This window comes from Cavia porcellus, unplaced genomic scaffold (genome assembly GCF_034190915.1).
Source record: "Cavia porcellus strain 051 isolate PalLab524CR breed Dunkin Hartley unplaced genomic scaffold, mCavPor4.1 scaffold_2, whole genome shotgun sequence".
In the NCBI taxonomy this organism is placed as follows: domain Eukaryota; kingdom Metazoa; phylum Chordata; class Mammalia; order Rodentia; family Caviidae; genus Cavia; species Cavia porcellus.
The window spans coordinates 109,783,420-109,803,203 of NW_026947485.1; the positions used below are offsets into that span (position 1 = coordinate 109,783,420).

Genomic DNA, 19,784 nt, shown 5'->3' on the forward strand with positions numbered 1-19,784 from the left:
AAAAACAAGCAAACAAACAACGATAACAGAAATAGGCTTTTAAATTGCCAGCAACTTGGGGAGTAGGAAATAGGCTATTACTGTTTAATGGGCACAGAATGTCAGCTGGGGAAAATGAAAAAGTTCCGTAGTCAGATCATGGTAATAGCTGTACACAATGTGAACATATTTATGCTACAAAACTGTACACTTAAAGTAGTTAAGATGCTCGGTGCAGTGGCCCTCAGGAGGCTGAGGCAGAAAGACCAACACAAATCAAGGCCAGCCTGAAGTATATAGCAAAATCCTGTCATAAAACAAAACAAAACAGTTAAGATAGTAAACTTTATATTATATATGTATATTTAACCCCAATTTTTTCCCAAATCCATTTTATTTCAAGGATAAAAAGAATAAAAAAGACAAAGGGAGAAAAACCAAACTACAACAAAATTTCAGAATTAACCACAATTTTTAAAAAATCGTCAAGGAAAAAAAATCCCCAAAAGTGATCACCAACTTCCAAGGAGAAGACACAAAGCATAATAGATGGAAATATTAACCTGAAAAACAGCCAACAGGAACCATTTGTTAGCGCAGTCAGCCCTAGGGCCTCACACAATTGGAAACATAGTAACTAACCAAACAGGCCAGGCTCTTCCAATGCAGGAGACCCTCAGATGGGCACAGCTCCAGTAGTTTTTGACTGCTCACTAGCAGTTTGCCCTCCACACTCACGCTCTTCTTTCAAGAGCTAACACTTTTGAGAGGAAAACCTTTTGTAGTTCTTACTCCCACTAAGCAGGTGCTTTGTACATATATAGGTGCAAACTCACAGAAGCCCTCCAGGTTGCAAACAGCAGGTTATTTATGCTGTATGTATGTTGCTCAAAAGTGTATCAATCATTTCAGAGAGATTCCTATCCAAAAATAGTTTTTATAGTTTTGTATCTTAAAAAAGAATAAGCTTCAAAAAAAAATAAACTTCAACGATCTGGTAGGACAAATCACTAGACACAGTTGTTTGGTATAAAAATCCTGTAGCTTTGAATAGAAACCTTTTAAGTTCACGGAGTGTCTTTTCATTCAGGGTCTCACTTCATTCTTATAGTCTGAGAGGGGAGCAGGGAGACAGTTACAATGGGGAAATTGAGGCCAAAGAGATTGAGAGGCTCGTCCAAAGCCAAATGAGGAGCAGGGCACCAAAGGCCTCATTTCCTACCAATGCCAAACAAAAACCTGGGTTGAAATCTCACACTCAAGCAGAACATGCAGTCATATCAATAATTTTAAAATCAGTGTTAGTTTATTTTGCAAAAAATTAACTGGAAATGTTATCTCTTTTCTGTGTGTGTGTGTGTGTGTGTGTGTGTGTGTGTGTGTGTGTGTCTGTCTGTCTGTCTGTCTGTCTGTCTGTGCATGTGCGCACATATTCCCCACAGTACTAGAGATTCAACCCAGGGCTTCTGCACTAATAAGCTACCCTTCCAGTCCTTTGTTTATTTTAATTTTCTTCTTGCTAAGGTGCTAAGTTTCCCAGGCTGGGCTGGAACTTTCATCTTCTTGCCTCCATCTCCCAGATTGCTTCCAGCATACCTAGTTTATTGTTTGCCTGCCTACCTGCCTGCTAGTTTGTATTTGTTTTCTTTCTTTCTTTCTTTCACCTAGAGGACCAACTGAGCACAAAACGAACTACCTACCCAAGATCACCAACTCAAAAAAGTGACTAGATCCCCCACTCAAGTGAGCTTGACCACTTTTCTACAATGTCTTGACCTCAGCACAATCAAATTTAAAGGAACCTATACAGTTTTATACAGGCTGTACCATCTTTCTGTGAACTAGGCAGGAAGCAGGTACATCTTTGTTCTCTTTTTTAATAGTTGGATTTAAAAAAAAAGAGGTTAAAGAAATCTTTTTAGGTTCCTTTTCAGCTCTAAAATTCTATGATTCTAAAAATTCTCCAGCAAGTCAATGGGTAGAGAGAGGCCTAGAATCTTGATTTCCTGCCTCGTTTTAGGCCACTCTGCATCTGCCTTGCCTAGGAGAGAAGTGCACTCTTACATAGACACACATACGAAATGATAAAAAAAAAAAAAAAAGGTACTGCCTGATTAGAACCCTAATATGAGGCTTCATTCCAAGTTCTCCCAAATCACATAAAAATCGCATCACAGGCACTAGAGACCTTGCCCAAACCTGAAGTGAGGCCTCAGCTCCAGTGCCTTCACTGGTTTAGACCTGCTGTAATACAGGCAGGCAGGCTGACAGCCTAAGTCCGAGACCAGTCATGTGTGTCTCTGTTCTACCAATCTCACTGACTGTTTACATAGGCTAAATTCACCCCCAAAATATTAGGCACCTAATATATGTCAGGCATTGATCTTGGGCCCAAAGACCAAATATTAGGGCACACGGAGTAAGAAGAGACAATCTGTGTCCAGTGATGATATGAATTATGGACAGAAATAAAACAGAAGGAAAAAAAAACAGGGAAGAAAGGCAGATAATGTTAACAGCAGGCTGGAGAAGCAAGAGGATTTTATTTATTTATTTATTTCATACCAGGACTAGAATTCATGGCCTTGTTGGGGATCAATTTTAAATGGGACAGCCTGGGAGGATCTGAAATAGGAGATTGGGCCAAGCACAGGAAGACAGCTATTCAGATACCAGGGAGTTGAGCAAGGGGATGAAGAACAAAACATAGCTTAAGAAAAGTAAATGGACAAAACTCTTATCATTCCTTATAGGCCAAAGCAAGGACTTTGGGTAAGATGCAGTCACAGGAACAGCTGACAAAAAGCAACAAAATGTAACAACTCTACAGCTCCTGGCATCACCCTGGCTGCTGTGATGAAAACAATCTTTCAGGAGATGGGAGGAAAGTAGGAAGGTCAGGTAAGCGGCCAGTGGTAGCTTAAGCAGGATAAATGTGGTGGTATGGGAAAGTCAGGTTCAGGATATCCTGAAGACAAAGCCAATAGGATTTATTGATTAAATGCATATAAGACTTAAAAGAAAGGGAGAAGTCAGGGATGACTCCAGAGTTTTGGGGTGTTAGGCAACTGAAAAAATGAAATCACTTCTAAATGAGATGGAAATGAGTTGGGAGGAAAAACGTTGGGGGTAGGGGTTCATTCTGGTATGGACATGTAAAACAGAAGTCTTTTGGATATCAGGTACGCTTAGGAGGTAGCAAAATTTACAAGGCTGGAGCTGGAAAGGAGGGACTGAGATTACAAATGTGGTTATCAGCATATATAATGCATAATTGTATACCTATACAAGAGTCTCATGCTGGGTGTGGTGCTGCATGCCTGTAATCCCAACACTGGGGAGGCTGAGACAGGAGGATTACTTTGAGTTCAAGAGCAGCCTGGACTACACAGTAAGTTCAAGGCCAGTCTTAACATAGCATGACATATCCAAAAAAAAAAATTCACATGATGGTCATTTGTAATTTGTTTATGTGTCTATTATCTGTGCCCACAAGACTGTAAGCTCCATGTGGCCACAGACCATGTCTGTTCACAGCCAGCAAGGAGCCTGGCACTCAGTAAATATTGACTGAACAAAGAAAGGCGTTATTCAATTACTCCCTCAAGAATAGCTACACAAACCATACAACCAGAAGCATACTCCTTGCAACCACAATGCCAAGACCAACCAGTCCCAAACATGGCCCTGAGTCTGTCTGGTGAGCGCCTGAGATTCTAAAATGTAAGTGAATATACCTGGCACATCACAGAGTCAGATATTTGGGTTTCTGCCCTGCCACATTTTCAAGGGGTGGGGCTAGGCAAGAGACTTGCCTGTTCTACCATCTCTCTTTCTCTCTACAGCAGTTAGAAGCTGCTTTACCCAGTTTGTGAGCAGATATTGATCTACTCTGTAAATGCTTATGGGTGGCAGTAGCCCCTCCAAAGAAGTAAAGCCTCAAGTATTCTTAAAAGCATGCAAGGACACCCAGCACCTTGAGAGAGGAACCTGAGTCTACTGCAGAAGCATTACGCTAACAATGAAAAGTAAAAATAAAAAAGCAGCAATCACAAAACTTGGTAAGATAAGAAGGTAGCTAATAAACCTACTCAATCCAAGAATCCCTGACCACTGGCCCGAGCCCCTGCTTCACCTGCCACATAACTGAAAAGACATAACTAAGCACAAAGGGTAGCATTATAAAGGCATAAGATTTCATCTCAGCAACTTCAGTTTTCTTTTTGTTTTTATTTTCTTTGGTACCCAGAGTTGAACCCATGACCTCATGCTTGCTAGGCAGGCACTGTACCATTGAGCTATAGCCCCAGCCCCAGTAACTTTAGTCTTGAATTTTTATGAAGACAATAAAACAGCCCTAATGACCTTGTACAACTCCCTTTCTTTCTGAAGTACTGGATGTGTGGTTCAGAGAGGCTTGGTGATCTGCCTAAGGTCACTGAGCAGAGGCCCAGGATTAAAACTCAGGTTTTAGCTTTCTGTTAACATCAGTACCAAAATAAAGGTAAGATTTACAGTGGGAGCTGGGGAGTTAAGTTTCAGACATTAGTCCTTTATTTATTTATTTGTGCATAGGCTGAGGCTTGAATACATTAGGCAAGCGCTCTAGCACTGAGCTATACTCCCAGCTCCAGGCATTAGTCTTACAACATGAAACTATGTCCCTGTCAAAGGGTAATAAGCTACAGATGTTACAGGAATGCCAAGAGCATGCTGTGAAGAAGGATTCCTTTCCTTTTACCAAATCTTATCATCCTACAGAATTCCCCTTGGCTTTTAACTTTATGAAAAAGCTATTCAGAAATAGGGTGAACAGAATTAAAATAACAATTGACTAACATTTTAAAAATGCAGATATATACTTCCGTAAAATATTTACACAAAAAAGTCTGGTGGCAAAATGAAGTTGGATTAGCTTTCTAAAATCAAACATCAAGAGCTTCCTCTGTACAAGTCACTGTGGCTATTATGTGTGTACACGATTATGTGAGTGAGTGACAAGGGCCGACCAACACAAAGAGAAAAAGACAACCCTGGTATCCAGGTTTGCAATATGATTGCTGATATAAGATCATGAACATCAAAGACAGGGCTAATTACAGGGAGTAGATAATTGTTAACTAAGTGGCATAGTTAATATGCCTACAGAAATTCTTACAAGAGGTTGTCAGGCAGGGGAGGGTGCTTCAAAAAAGATATGAAATTTGAAGTGGACCTTTAAGGAAAGAAAGGCTCTCAGAAAGAAGAGAAATTTTTAAAAAAGGAATTGCACAAGCAAATGCTGGTATTCTTAATGTCAAGGAAAAGAAAGAATTAAAAGGAGGAGGCCAATCCCAAGGCAATGGTACATAACCCTTCTGGAAGATACTCAGACAGTAAGATAAGAAGGCAGGAAGATCACAAGTTTGAGGTCAGCCTGGAAAATTTTGCAAGTTGTCTCAAAATAAAATTAAAAAGGCTAAGGATGCAACTCAGTGGTAGAGCACTTAACTTACCATGTATGAGGTCCTAGGTTCAATCCTTCATACCATCCAAAAAAGATAAAAGAACTGGCCATATTTACTAGCCTTGAAAGTCAAAGATCCTATAGGAATGATAAGGCGTAGAAAAGGTTTACCCATAAAACTACAGGATTCGGAAAAAGTTATTCTGAAAAGCATCTTGGAGGGGACACCGTATGCAGGTTTTGGATGAATGACTGAAGGCAAACTTGCCCTTCTTGAGGAACTCACTTCAGCATGGAATTAGAGTTGGACTTGAGGTGACAAGGCCATGAGACTGAATGGGAAGACAGACAGGTGAAAGAAGAACCAGCAGGCCCCAGTGACTGGCTGGAAGGCAGCAGAGAAAGTATAACGCTAGGCAGCTGGGAAAACACAAGAGCAGAAGGCTAAGGTGAGGTGCAGAGCTTGGTTTTAAGAGGCATTTTCTGTCAGGGACCAGTGGTCATCTAGAGATGGGTTCAAATTGAAGATTAAAATGTAGGAGTCTTTCCAGTGGACAGAATAGTTTAACTGAGTAAGATTTATTTGGAAGAGAGTACAAGAGGGTGTCAGAATCTAGAATGTCAAACCAAGCCATGGGTATCCCCACACTTGAGTCCGTAGCAGGCAAAGAGATAAGCAAAGAACCAAAACAATATGATGCCAGGAAAAGAAGAGTTGTTTTAGGTAAGAGAGGGTTATCAATGGCAAAAGTATGCTATAAAAATAAAGACTGAGTATACAAATAAAAACTAATCATTAATTAGGCACAGTGGCACATGTGTATATGCCCAACTACCCAATAAGTGGAGGCAGTAGGACTGCAAGTTTGAGGGCCAGCCTAGGCAACTCAGTGAGACACTATTTCAAGATTTCAAGGCCTGGGGAGGTAGCTCAGTAGTTCAGTGGTAAGAGCGCTTGTCTCCTATGCATGAAGCCCTGGTACCACAAAAATAAATAAAATCTGTTGAAAAAAATACATAGAAGGAAGAAAGCCCTGGGGGTGAAGAAGCAACTTCCCTCAGAGGAATGATCACCGTGGCCCTCAGATCAGGGGACTTTAATCTTCATTCTTTCTATAAAAACATGTCTCTTCCTGCACAAGTCATCCTGTCCACCACACAGACATCCTTCCTTGCTTGTTTCCCCCATCCTACCTCCCAGTTTCTGCAACTAAGCAACACACCTTCAATGTCAAAGCAGACAAAAAGCTCCAACTAGAGCTTCCACTTCATTAACAACTGTGTCTGTGGTTCCTCTTACAAAAAAAGATATGTGGCAATAGGGTAGAATAGGAGGCTGGTGTCTAGCTCTAGTTGCACTAACTAGCTATGTGACTTTGAAAAAGTTGCTCAACCTTTCTGGATCTACACAGAGGAGACAGATAGATCTATCTGGAATCCAGAGAAGTTTCGAAGGTCCTTTGAGCTCTAAAGGCTATTTTAACATGCACAGAAAGTTCTTGCAACATCCTCAAAGATGGAAAGGAGTTACAAGACCCAGGAAAACGACCGCCAGATCTCTTCCCGGGGCGAAATGCCAGGACAGAAGGGGTGTAGCAAGACAGTGAGACTGCGCTGACGAGGCCTGTCGGATCATCCCCCCAGAGAGCAGATCCCATTCCTAGGGCTGGGAAGGATCTCAGCAAGCCCAAGGATGCCGGCGAGGAGGCTCAAAAAGCAGTGCGGGAAGAGAGAAATAAAAATTTCTTTCCCAGAGTTCTGCACTGCTTTTGTCAAGTCGGATTCTGGCAGACACGGTCTGCAGCCGAATAATAACACAGTCTCTGGAAGGAACGGCTACTGTTAGCTCGCTCGCTGCGAGTTCGGGGGCGTCCGACCCTGGTCAGCGGCACCCCGGCCCCCACCCTGTCCTGGGCCGGCCCTGCTGCAGTCTGCAAACATTTCCTGCCCCCACCCCCACCGGAGCTTCCCAGTTGGAGCGAGTTGCCCCAACTCGGCTCCGCGGCCACCCGCGCTGGGCGGGGGGGCCCCGTCCAAGTCGGAGCAGCCTGGGCACCAGAAGCCGCAGGAGGTCGCTCGGGAACGCCAGGGGGCCTGCACGGCGGGGACAACTGCCAGGCGTGTGTTCCGCTGCCTTCTTCGGCGTACCTGCTCGCTTGCGGGGGTGTCCTGGGGCGGCCGGCCTCTCCTGACGCTGTCTCCCCACGCAGTTGCCCATGCTGGTTCCTCAGCCGGTCCCCATGCACCAGAGACAGCGGCCGCCGGCTGCTCCACACTCCTGCCTGGACCGCGGCGTCCCAGGTCCACGGCGCCAGCCGCCCGGCCGGGGTGGGGGAGACTTCTAGACCTCCCCCGGGACGCGCTCCGCCCGGCGCCCGCTTCGCCACAAACTTTACCGGCCAGCGGAGAGAAAGGTGGCCAGCTCCCAGAACAGTCCCAGGTGGCCTGGCCAGGGGGGCCCGCGACGGTGCCCAGCTGGAGACCAGCCCCGCCGGAGGGGCGGAGAGAGGGGGCGGGCACCGCTGCAGCTACACGGGGCGCGCCCCGGGCTCCCAGCTGGGGCCGGCCCCCAGGACCCTGCCACTCACCAGCCTAGCCCCGCCCCAGCCCGGCCCAGCTCCGGGCCGCCAGCTCGCGGTGCCTGCGCCGCCGCCCTCCCCAGGTGCGCATGTGACCCACCGGTGCCGCCCCTCGGGCCGGGTCTGGTTTTCTCATTGGCTGCCCTAAGGTGCGCACCGCCCCCAGCCCCACCCAGCCAGGTACCCACCCAGCAGCTAGTCTCCCGAGGAGCCCAGCCGGTAACTAGGCGCTCTCAACGGCCCCCGGCTGCGTGCCCAGCGGCCGCCACTGCCCCCACAGGCTCCACCCCCCGGGGAGGAGCCGTCGTTCCTCCTTGGAACGCCTGGCCCGGAGCCGGCAGGCACGTGATCCAGAGACGCCCCGCCCCCAGGCCTGGCCCCGGCGATTGGTTCTAGGGGCGCGTGCGCTGAGAGGCGCTTAGCCTGCCATCTCCCACGGTCCTAGGCTATCGTCATGGCCGCCGCCGCTCCAGAGGCGGGCGTGCCTACAGGCGCCCTGTGGGGGCTCGTGCAAGACTTCGTCATGGGTCAGCAGGACGGCCCTGCTGAACAGGTGGTTGCAGGTATGATAATGTTCAAAGACTTCCGCAGTGGTGAGGCTCAGAGGCCTTAGCACTGGTGCAGGGTTGGAAGTAAGTGAGGGGCAGAGGTGACTTGGAGAGATTGGTCTCTGGCTGTTTGGTGAACGCCACAAGGTTAACAACCATAAGTTGGGATGTAACTTGTGCCTTCTCCGGAATGCCTTGACGCTCATCTCACAGCGTCACTACACTGCACAAATGAGGAAACTGAAGCCCAGAGCGGGCTAGAGGCTTGCACAGAGATTCGGACCCACCAGCGGAAGGGTGGGGTGGGTGGGAATGGGCGCCGGGCTCGGGTGTTAAAGTCAGCGCCAGTTGCTCACGCCAAGAACTCGCGTGGTTTGTGGTTGTTGACGTGGGAGATGAAATGTTTGGGCCACATGCTCCTGCCGCTTAGCATTCTGGGAGGGCCAGCGGCCCTATTCGCTGATTGGCTGTAATTGAAGGATGGAGGGAAGAGGAGGCAGACTTGGGGAATTGGAGATGTTCTAGTGTCCTCCTTAAGACTGTCGCCTTATCTCAGTGCAGTTTTTGATTGATTTGCTTCATGATTTTCTCATGGTGTCGTTTGTGGGTGTGTTTTCTCCACGTCTTCGGTTTCTTGTTTTTGACCAGTTCATCAGTCTCTTAGTTCTGACGATTTATCCAACAACTAAAAACATTCCAGACTTCTTTGAACTCTGACTTCGCTCTTTTAGAGAAAAATATCTTTAAGAATTATTGAATGTTAGGAGGCCTTCAGGCTAAGGTTTGAAGTAAGCATACATACAGGTACAGGTGAGTTTTGTTTGTTTGTTTGTTTGTTTGTTTGTAAGTTTATTTGCTTAGGGAGACATAGAGGACATGTTTCTCCTTAAAAGTGAACAGGTTAACTTTTAAGATAGGTGAAAAATGAATAGCAAGTCTGCTAAAAAAAATAACACTGCAATCCTTAACAACATTGCACTTTACTTCAGTTGTCCACTATTATTAAAACACAAATATGATGCAAAGCAATAGGAATTTAAATATAAATTTGGTTAAGCAGTGACCATCAAGAATTTACAGTGTGCTGGGAGAGAAAACCATGCTATAAGAAGTATTTGCAAGGTGGTACGAAGACATAAAAGAGAAATGCTTGTTCCTACCACAAAGCTTAACATCATACAACTTTACAAAGTAGAGTGTTATCAAGGCTTTACAGTTAGTATATTGTGTTGTCGTTTTTCCCAATGTTTTATTATGAAAAATTTCAAACATTCAACAGTATCTATGAAGAATTTAATAAGGAACCACCTAGATCCTACCATTAACATTTTTCTGTGACTATTACATACCTACCCATTCATTTAAATTACAGTGTGTTTATCTCTAAATACTTCAGGATCTGTATCATCAATTAGAGTTTGTTTACAGTTTATTTTGTTGTGAAGTTTACATCCACTACACTATACAGTCTAAAGTGTACATTCACAGTTGTTTTTTACAGATGCAGGTGTCTAACAATCCTTCCTCCTACCAAGATAAAGAATATGAGCAGTATTCTAATAGTGTTTCACATTCATACAACTTGGGAACAAAAATTTTAATTTTTTTATTCAAAACATCTTTGAGAAGACAGTTTGAATAAGACCTGTCGGGGCTGGGGATTTAGCTCAGCGGCAAAAGTGCCTGCCTTGCAAGCAGGCAGTCGTGGGTTCGATCCTTGGTACCAATAAAAAGGAAAAAGACAAAAAAAAAAGACCTGTCAAAGTCTGATAAAAATATTATAGCTGGATTATACATAATCTTGGATTCCTTGGCAAAAAAGGATTTGAATGACTTACCTGGGTATTGTAGATCCTTGAACTATAAAGTAAAATAAAAGCAAATTTGGGAAGGGTTAAGTTAGATCATACCACAGGTGTGGTGATATGTACCTGAAATCCCAGCTCTTGGGAGGCTAAAGCAGGAGGATCACTGAATTCAAGGCTGGCTGGGGCTGTAGTGAGACCTTATCTCAAAGAATCACTGCCTGAAAAAAAGTTAGACCACAGCCATATTTAAGATATTAGAACTTGACAGTTTTGAAGCATCTCTGTGATAAAGATGTGCATTCTGTACCTCCAGCCCATGTCAGTCTTTGTTAGTGATAACAGAACCTGCTAGCATCCTGAACTCAGTGGCAGCATCCACTCCTACAAATTATAAATGTGGAAGGGACACACGATAATTACAAAGCAACTGCCACCAACTTTTGCACTTGGAGTGCCTGGTGACAAAGTTCTTGGTGTCCGCTATAAAGATGATACAAGGAATTAAAGAAAACTACCTGTAGTACCAAGGCTTCTGCTGCCTGCTCTACCCTTTATTCTTACCACTGCCTTCTTAGATCATTAGTTCCAGACAGCCACCTTTATTCCTTGTTCATTGAGTGCTTCCCTTCCCAGTTCTCTTCATTAGTTCTGTCTAATCCAGGCTAGGCCCCAATGGGAAGGCCCAGTTTGAATGCTGTCCCTCCAGTGTTTCCCAGTTACCCCAGCCAGACAATATCTCATCTTTGAATACTGTGTTTCTCAACTGTTCATGAACTTGTTAGCAACTTGGTTAGTAGCTACATCCTTACACGTGTTTGTATCCTATCCTCCCATTTCTACCACCAGGGTCTTCTGGAACTAACATTAAGCAGGTACACAATAAAAAGTGCTTATGTTAATAAAGATGTTGAAGGAAGACTCTGAGATAAAACTAGCTAAGTGCTTGGATTCCCCAACCTGATGCCAAGGTCTTGATCCTAAGGAAAAGGGAAAAAAGAAGAGCTTTGTCTAGGAATCAGGGTTGGAAAGAGACTTGTATTTTGATGTTTTGTTTTGTTTTGTTCTGTTTTGTTTCGGTGGTGATACCTGTAATTGAACTCAGGGCCTTTTCCACCCCCTTTTTTGTTTTTGGTTTTGAAGCAGGGTCTCAGTTGCTAAGTTGTCCAGTTTGGTCTTGAATTTGACCCTCCCATCTCAGTCTTTCAGAGTGCTGGGATTAGAGGCATGCACTACCACATGCAACTGGAAGCTGATTTTTGAAGTAGGTGATTTTTGGACAATGTTGAATTTGCAGGTGATGAATATGATTCTTTTCACAGATTTTTTTTGTTTCATTTCAGTCATTGTACTTTCACATATTTGTGGTGCCTGGGGACCACTATTCCTGAAATGAAAAAAAATTGTTACATGAAACATAGTTTGGAAAAGTATCAATAGTATCATTGACAGAAAGGACACTTGAGACCTGATTGGAACCTAGTCCTGAGGCATTTCTCTCTCAACTCCTGCACATCCTCCGACATCACCCCAGCCTCACTGCATTGGGCAGCCACTCCATATCCTCAACAGGCTCCTCCATCAAACAGAGATATGATTGTGTTTTTTAGGTCAGGGAGCACATAAACTCCTTTGACTCCTCCTCTGTGCCCCACTAATGTCCTGCTAAGGAAAGGTGGGGAGATAGGGTGCTAAGTCTATTTCTAAAGAGCAGTTTTTAGCATACTGGGAAAACATAGGCCTATCCATAAAGGGAAAGGAACTTACTTTTTCCTTAATGCCAGAGGTCTCCTTAGGAAAATTCACTATTCACTTCTTTCATTCCTGGAGTTCAAGTGCATAATTAATAGTATTTGTAGGTATTCTGGTTATTTTCATTTGGGAAGAATTTAAACTGTTCATCCCTTAAAGTTAGTAACCCAGGGTTTATAAACCTGGGGATTTTATTTCTTTCTTATGTTAACCCAGTTTCTGGATCACTAAAGTCTTTCTGCCCCAGCAGACTGTGGACTGCTTAAAAGTAGCCTATCTATATTTCAATCTTAAGCTCTAACACAGTATTTGACTTATAATATTCAATAAATGTTACATGAATATAACAGGTAACTTTTTTTAAAAGAAGTATAGAGGGACACAAAAAAGGAAGGAAAATCAAGGAATGTTTACAAGCTTTGACACTTGAGCAAGGTCTAAAGGAAGCATGGAAGTTTCTCAGAGATTGGAAAGGGTCGCTCCAAGCCAAATGACTGTTAGCAGGCTTATGGACATGGAAGAGTTTGGCGTACTTACTAGATTTCATGTAACTGAATGGTATGAGTTGTGGTGAAAAGGGAGACTGGAATATATTTAGAGGCAAAATTGTGAAGGACTCCAGGCCTGGGAGTAAAGTTTTAGGCAACACAGAAAAGTGAAGACAGTAAACAAGATACACTGTGCAGTTTAGGGAGCTGTTCTGGGATGGAGTATGAGTGGGTTGGAAGGCTTTTTTTAAAATAGAAAAAGATAAAATTTACAATTTTAAGCATTTTAAGTGAACCAGTTCAGTGGTTTTTCATATATTGACAATGTTCCACAACCATCTATGCAATCAAAAAATTCAAGAACCTCTGGGCATAGTGACATATGCCTGTAATCCTCATGCCCAGGAGGCTGAGGCAGGAGGATTACTACAAGGTCAAAACCAGCCTAATGCTGCCTCAAAGGAAAAAGTCACATTTTGTCACTTTCATGAAAATATTCCCAAAATACTGATTCTAGTGTTTTGCTACCTTACTCCACCATTTTTCAAAACTATTTCTTACTGTCATTTGATAGCTTTATTATGTCATTTTTAACCCCTCGTTTTGTATAGCTTTTATACGCCTCCCCATGTTTGTGCTATATTAATTTAAGATGGAATCCTTATAAGCTGGATGCGGTGGCACATGCCTATAATCCCAGCATTCAGGAGACTGAGGCAGGAGGATTGCCTCATTCATTGTCAGCTTGGCTACATAGTAAGTTCAAGGCCAGCATAAACCACATAGTGAGACCCTATTCAGGGGAAGGGATGGGATGGGATCCTTGTGAAGGCTGTGATCACTGAAGAGCTCCATCAGGAAAGTTACCCACATTCTGGGATGCAAGGAATCGCATGCAAATAAATGCTGCAGCAGCCAGTTACACACTGAGATATACTGAATGCTGTAAAGAATTTTCAGTGACAAAGTTTGAGGCAACCCTGGGATTAGAAATTGATTGGTTAGGGGTGTGAAGGGTTTTTCTTGCTGGTGCAGATATTCTGATTAAGACGTTGGTTACTCAGATGTAAACTTGATAAAACCCACCCAACTGTACACATACTATCTGTACATTTTTCTGTATGTAAATTGTATTCCCTTTTTTTGTTTTTGTTTTTGGTGCTAGGAATTAGACTGAGGCCCCCACATGTGATAAGCTCTACTATTAAGCTACACCCCAACCCCCTATGTCTTTTTTTTTTTTAATCAAAAAAAATAGAGGCAACTAAGTGGGACCTATCAGGCAGGTCTTTAATTTATAGCACATGAGGTGTTTCCAAAGATAAACTGTACAAAGATAACATCTACAGAGGATTTTGATGGTGTTGCTGAAGAAAAACAATGCAGTTCAGGGATGTCCTTTGCTAATAAACAGTTACAAACTCCCTATAGCTTCCTGTGTCTATTGCTAACTCTTGCAGTGGTCTTGAATGCAATTGATTGTTAGATGGGTTTATTCAGCAGAGTTTCCTAGACTGTAGCCGTATTTGTTCCAGGAAAGTATGGTTTTCTGAACTTCCAAATGCTACAAAATTCTTTTATGGTTCATAATCCAGAAATAGGTATTTGTCTTCGTGTTGTTCTTAAGAAGTTGAACATGGAACCCAACTATCAGTCCCGTGGCTTCTTGATCCTGTGTGCCCAACTACTGCCCCTTCCCCCAGCCCAGAGCCTTGGTGCTTTCTCAGGAGCTGGGCAGCAGCTGGGCCTTCCACATCCTGGCACGAGTAGGGCTAAGAGTGCCTGATGTCTAAATGGTGCCAGTCACAAGCTGTGCATCCTGACCAGACCTCTCCGTTTCTCCTTCTGATTAAACTTACTCTAGTACCAGAGTGAGTCTCTGCCCGGCTCACTATGAGACCAGAGACTTAGGGGGAACTGGAAGTTTCAAAATTTGTTCTCAAGCCTCTTATTTTTCCTGAGTTAGTGAGGTGTGACTAAGTAAGGTTTGTATTTAGAAGTAGGTGGATTAGGAACCCAGAATATGCTACTGAAAATATTCCTTGATTACCATACATACCATCATTAGCTCGATATTATCCATGTTAAAGGAATCCTTATGAAATAAGGATTTTAATCTTTGTTTCTCCCTTGCAAGTATAAACTAAAAACCTTCTGTTAAATCTGTGTGTTACCCTTGTGCTGCTAGAACTGCTAAGTAATGTATTTGTCTGGCACAACATTCAAAAGGTGCTAAATGACAGTGTAAAAAGTTTTCCTTCCTTCCCAAGATTGAATATAGAATGACAAAGGAATTTAATTTTTTTGCTAGTGTGTAACATACATGAAAGGGAGAATTTTGTCTGAACACTGTAAGAGTAAAAATAAAGTAATAAATAGTAGATAATGGTAGCATTTTTTTCACTGTCAGAAAATGAAATTACAGGTAAGCAAAAGGGAAGGCTAGAATAAACCCTGTATTTCTAGATTAAAGTTGCAAATTTAATATGATCTTGTTTAGTTAAATATATGTGGATAGGTATGCAAAAAGTGATGGACTTTTGTGTAGTATTAAGTTACAGAACATAAGGTTTGGGGATTTAGCTCAGCGGCATAGCACCTGCCTGGCAAACAGTAAGGTCATGGGTTCAATTCCCAAGACAAAAGAGTTACAAAACAAATATATTTCCAGCTCTCTGTTGAAGGAGTCCAGATACAGCGTCATCTGAATTACAACAGCACATCCAGCCAGGCATGGTGATACTCTGGGAGGCAGAGACAGGAGGACTCAAAGTTCAAGCCCAGCCTGGGCAATTTGATGGCTTAGCATGACCCTGTCTCAAAATTTTAAAAGAGGTGGGCATGTAGTTTAGTGCAAAACCCCTGGGTTCAATTCCCAGTATTGGAAAGAAAAGTTAACCTCATCAGTCCAAACCTGAGGAAAGTGTTGAACTCTGGTGGCAAACTAATGGCTTCTATGCCTCAGTGAGCACACAGAGCCTTCTCTGTCAGTACAGGAGCCAAACACATGAGTCGTTTTTCTAAACTAAAACCTCAGCATTCAGGTTTACAGTGGCGGCAGTTCACAGTAAGTGGATTTTAGGCTACAGCTTGGGCACTTGGTCTCTAAAAGGTTTGTCGTCACTGCCTTAAGGGAAAATGGGTGAAGATTATATAGGACCTCTCTACTGTGTTTACAAATTTTCTGTAACTAAACTCTTTCCAGATAGTCTCATTTCAATCCTTAGCCATTCCTTGTCTCCCTGGAGACAACCAAGGTCTCCTGCTGTGTCTTCCAGAGATATAAATAAAGACAGTCTCTCTTCTGCTTCAAAACAGTGCTGTGCACATACTATGCACACTACATACACCATTCTGCTTTTAGATCTTGCCCTGTTAGCACTATGCATGCAGCTTCTTTGGTCCTATTCTCAGATTTTCCCTATGATAAATAATGCTCCAGTGGAGATGGGTGTGCAAACGTCTCTTCAGATACAGGTTTCATTTCCTTTGGATATATATCCATTTCTAAATATAGAGGATTGCTAGGACTTATGGTAGTTGTATTTTAAATTTTTGAGGAATGTCCATACTATTTTCATGGTAGCTGTATCAATTTATATTCCTATCAGTAGTGTACTCAAAAGTTTCCTTTTGTGTAACAGAGTTCAAGGACAGCCTGAACTACATAGCAAGGCCCTATCTCCAACGTAATTTTTTTTTTAAATAAAGTTTTGGGTGTTTTGTTTTGTTTTGTTTTGTTTCTGAGACAGAGTCTTGCATATAGACCAGGCTGGTTGCAAACTCATGGCAATCCTTCTGCCTCAGCCTACTGAGTCCTGGGATTATGGGCCACCATAATCCTGTGCCACCATACCTGGCTCAAAGTAAAGCTTTAATGATTAGGATTTTGTACTTCTTTAAAACAAAGTTTTTAGTGTTTTCTCCCCTTCCCTTTTGCTATCATAAATAGAATCTTTTTTCCTTGATAATCATTTTACAGGTTGTTGCATATGTATGGAAGTTTAAATTTCATAATACTAATTTTTTAGCTAGCCACATTAACTAATTATTTTTCTTATATTTTTATTGCTCTTGCTTTTTCCAAATATATAACCATATCATCTGTAAATGATGTACTTACTTTTCAACTTTTATACTTGAAGCTATATACGGAAGTGTTACAGTAATGCTTTTATCTTGATAAGCACAGTGGGCCAGTGGTACAGAGCTACCATAGAGGGAAAACACTGGTAATCAGAGCCACTGAATGGTGTAACAAGTTAGGTTTTGTGTTTTTGCTTTTTCATGTGTCTTTCTTTTGTTTCCTCTAGATGTGAAATCCGGCAGCTATACAGTGTTACAAGTGGTGGAAGCCCTTGGGTAAGACACTCTGTTCTAGAATGTACTTCCTGCCTGACCAGAGAATCTGAAAAAGTTACTTTTGTGTCTTAATGCTTTCTTGAAACCTATCTCAGGCTAGGTCTCTTTTGAATTGTTCTAAAAAAAAGGGAGTTAATACTGCCTGACAAGCTTCTTTTAGGTAATATTTGGGAGGCACTGTTACCTCTAATTCAATCTGCAGGTTAGGGCTGAGGTAGGTGGTTGAAGGCCATCGACTTGATAAAGTAGAGCTAGGATTCCACTTGTGCTTCATTAGACCACCCAACCCATACAGGATTCTAATTGGCCCAAACCTGACTCAAAAGAGGTGTGGGCCCCAAGGTAGGAAGTAGCAAGGAGGCTAATCTTACTCCAGATCCCACTAAAAGAAGAGGCTTGGGGAAAGGGCTGAAAAGCAGCAATGTTAAAACTTTGGGGTCTAAGCATTAGTGAAAATATGTGCTTAGATTCTGAAGTCTGCTTTTCTCATAAATCATACTTAGCACCCCATTTAAATTGACAAGTCTTATTAGCAAAAGTTAACTGTCACAGCCAACATGCCTTCTAAAATTGAAAACTAGAAATTACATAAACTGAAATCACTGCTTTGTGTTTCTCCCACGTAACAGAACATTTGGCCTTTGTGTACATTTTCATAAGAGTTTATTAGAATAAAATTCATGTCCTCTAAAGCCCACTGTTTTAAAGTGTATATGGGCTGGGGATTTAGCTCAGTGGTGCGGCCCAGCACCTGCCTGGCAAGGGCAGCATCCTGAGTTCGATTCTCAGAACCAAATAAGTAAGCAGTATACTGCTGTAACTTCCTTTTTATTTTAAATACACAGTCTCACTGTGTAGTAGCTGGCCTTAAACTTGCGCCCAGGATGGCCTTGAACTTGGGATCATCCTGCCTCAGTGCTAGGATTCTAAGCTCATGCGTTAGCAGCTCATGGCTTCCAGTTGTGTCTTCACAGATTTGTACTTCCTCCTCATGATCAATTTTAGAACATCTTCTTTACTCCAAAAAAAACCTCATACTCCTTCACATGCATTCCCAGCCCCTGGAAATCTCTCTGGATTTGCCCATTTTAGAAATTTCATGTTCATAGAATCATACAATATCTGATCTTTGTGACTTTTCATTTATTAAGGATGTTGTCAAGGTTCATCCCTGTTATAGTGTGTATCGGTTCATTTCTTTGCTGTGTAGGATCCATTATACAGATGTGCAACATTCTGTTTAATTTTTCATCAGTTGTTGGACATCTGAGTTGTTCTATTATTTGGCTATTCTGAATGATAATATAATGAACGCTCATATACCAGGTTTATTTATAATGTGAATACATAGTGTCCTTCCTGAGCATAGTATTCTTCCATAGATTCCCTAGAGATGTGTCAGAAGTGGTCTTGTTTTTCCTCATTGCTCCTCATTATACATATACTTACCCTTGAGGTTTAAGGTAACTGGTGGCTAGAATACTCCAGAATTATTCTACTTCCTTCTTGTTCTGCTTATTTTACTTCTAGTACATTTAGATTACCTTTAGTATTAAGTATAATCTTTGTAGAAGTATTTTAAAGAAAAGTCATCTTATTTCTTCATTCTAGCTTTTCCCATATCAACAGTATTAAATGATTAAAACCTTTATTCTGGCCATCTCTGTAACCTAGTTTTAAAATTTTGGGTGTTTTGTGTTGTGCCACCCTATACACACCTTGGTGGTTGCACTCAGCATTTTTTTCCTTAGCAGTAATTTACAAAAATATATCTATTCTCATGTTTTGGTATGATCTGCAGTTACCAACCATCCATCAAGCCCTCTCATGGCTGCTAAGTTCTATTTCAGAGGAATGTCAGTCACAGTCATACCCCTGGAGAGAAAGTGCACAGTACCCGTCAGTTGCCAAGCTGGGGGTGTCTGGAGACAGGTGGCTGGGGAATCACAGGTGCCTCTAATGAAACCAGATCAGATTGAGTTAGTTTTTCTGGTGTTGGTCCTTACCTGTGTCTGTAATACACCTCAGGAACACCTTCTCTGGTGCTGTTTTTAACAGAGCTTGACTCTCAGGTACGCAGTGGGTGAGTGTGACTGATCACAAAGTATTTACTCCTCAGAGGTTTGAGCTGGTTAATGGCAAATTCCTCCCTCCTGCTGTCTTCTAGGTCCTCTCTGGAGAATCCAGAGCCCCAAACTCGGGCACGAGGTATCCAGCTTTTGTCACAGGTGTTACTCCAGTGTCACTCCTTGCTTCTGGAGAAAGAAGGTACTGGCATCGTAGTGGGAATGTCTTCCTAGATTGCTGAGCTAAGACATTCTGTGTCTATTCAAGCCAACTTTATCAAGAGAGGGGTCATAATGTATGAGCTAATTCAAGGTCTTTCTTCATTGGTGTGTGGGCAGACATGTTTAAAATTGAGATATAAGAAACATGGATTTTAAGTATAACCTTAGATAAGTTTTCAGTGTATTTTCCCTGCTTTATAAAATGGACAAAGTAACATTTCTAGATGAGAGAATTTTTGCCAGAATAAAGCTACATTTTTATTTATGTATAGTCTATGCTGCTTTTAGATTATAGTGGCAGATTTTGAGTAATCACCACAGAAATTATCCTATAAACCTATAATACTATCTGATTCTCTGAAAACATTTGCAGGCCCTGGGTTCAATCCCTAACATCACCAAAAAGGGAGGGAGCAAATATGATCAAAATATATTATATGTATTAAAACAGTTATTAAAAAAATATAAAAGAGCTGGGGCTGGGAATTTAGCTCAGTGATATAAGCGCCTGCCTTGCAAGTATGCGGTTGTGAGTTC

At 42.4% G+C, this 19,784-nt stretch overlaps 2 protein-coding genes across 6 annotated transcripts in view; one reads left to right on the plus strand and one right to left on the minus strand.

The window, feature by feature from the left end:
- Ubtd1 (ubiquitin domain containing 1) overlaps positions 1 to 8,307 on the minus strand; it is a 52,483-nt gene extending 44,176 nt beyond the window's left edge. Inside the window, exon 1 of one of the 3 annotated variants that reach the window (XM_063245113.1) lies at positions 8,193 to 8,307. Coding sequence is in view for 1 of the 3 variants with exons in the window: in XM_003479773.5 (XP_003479821.1) it covers positions 7,574 to 7,643 (70 nt within the window). In the remaining 2 variants the exon portion in view is untranslated. Of the gene's footprint in view, positions 1 to 7,573; positions 8,119 to 8,192 lie in introns of those variants that run through there. The other 2 variants (XM_063245112.1, XM_003479773.5) reach the window with 2 other exon arrangements.
- A 95-nt stretch (positions 8,308 to 8,402) lies between these two features.
- Mms19 (MMS19 homolog, cytosolic iron-sulfur assembly component) overlaps positions 8,403 to 19,784 on the plus strand; it is a 28,360-nt gene continuing 16,978 nt past the window's right edge. For 2 of the 3 annotated variants that reach the window (XM_003479772.5, XM_005008045.3), the window contains exons 1-3: positions 8,405 to 8,567; positions 16,911 to 16,959; positions 19,127 to 19,227. In XM_003479772.5, the coding sequence (XP_003479820.1) occupies positions 8,459 to 8,567; positions 16,911 to 16,959; positions 19,127 to 19,227 (259 nt within the window). In that variant the 5' untranslated portion in view covers positions 8,405 to 8,458. Of the gene's footprint in view, positions 8,568 to 16,910; positions 16,960 to 19,126; positions 19,228 to 19,784 lie in introns of all 3 variants that reach the window. The other variant, XM_005008046.4, reaches the window with a different exon arrangement.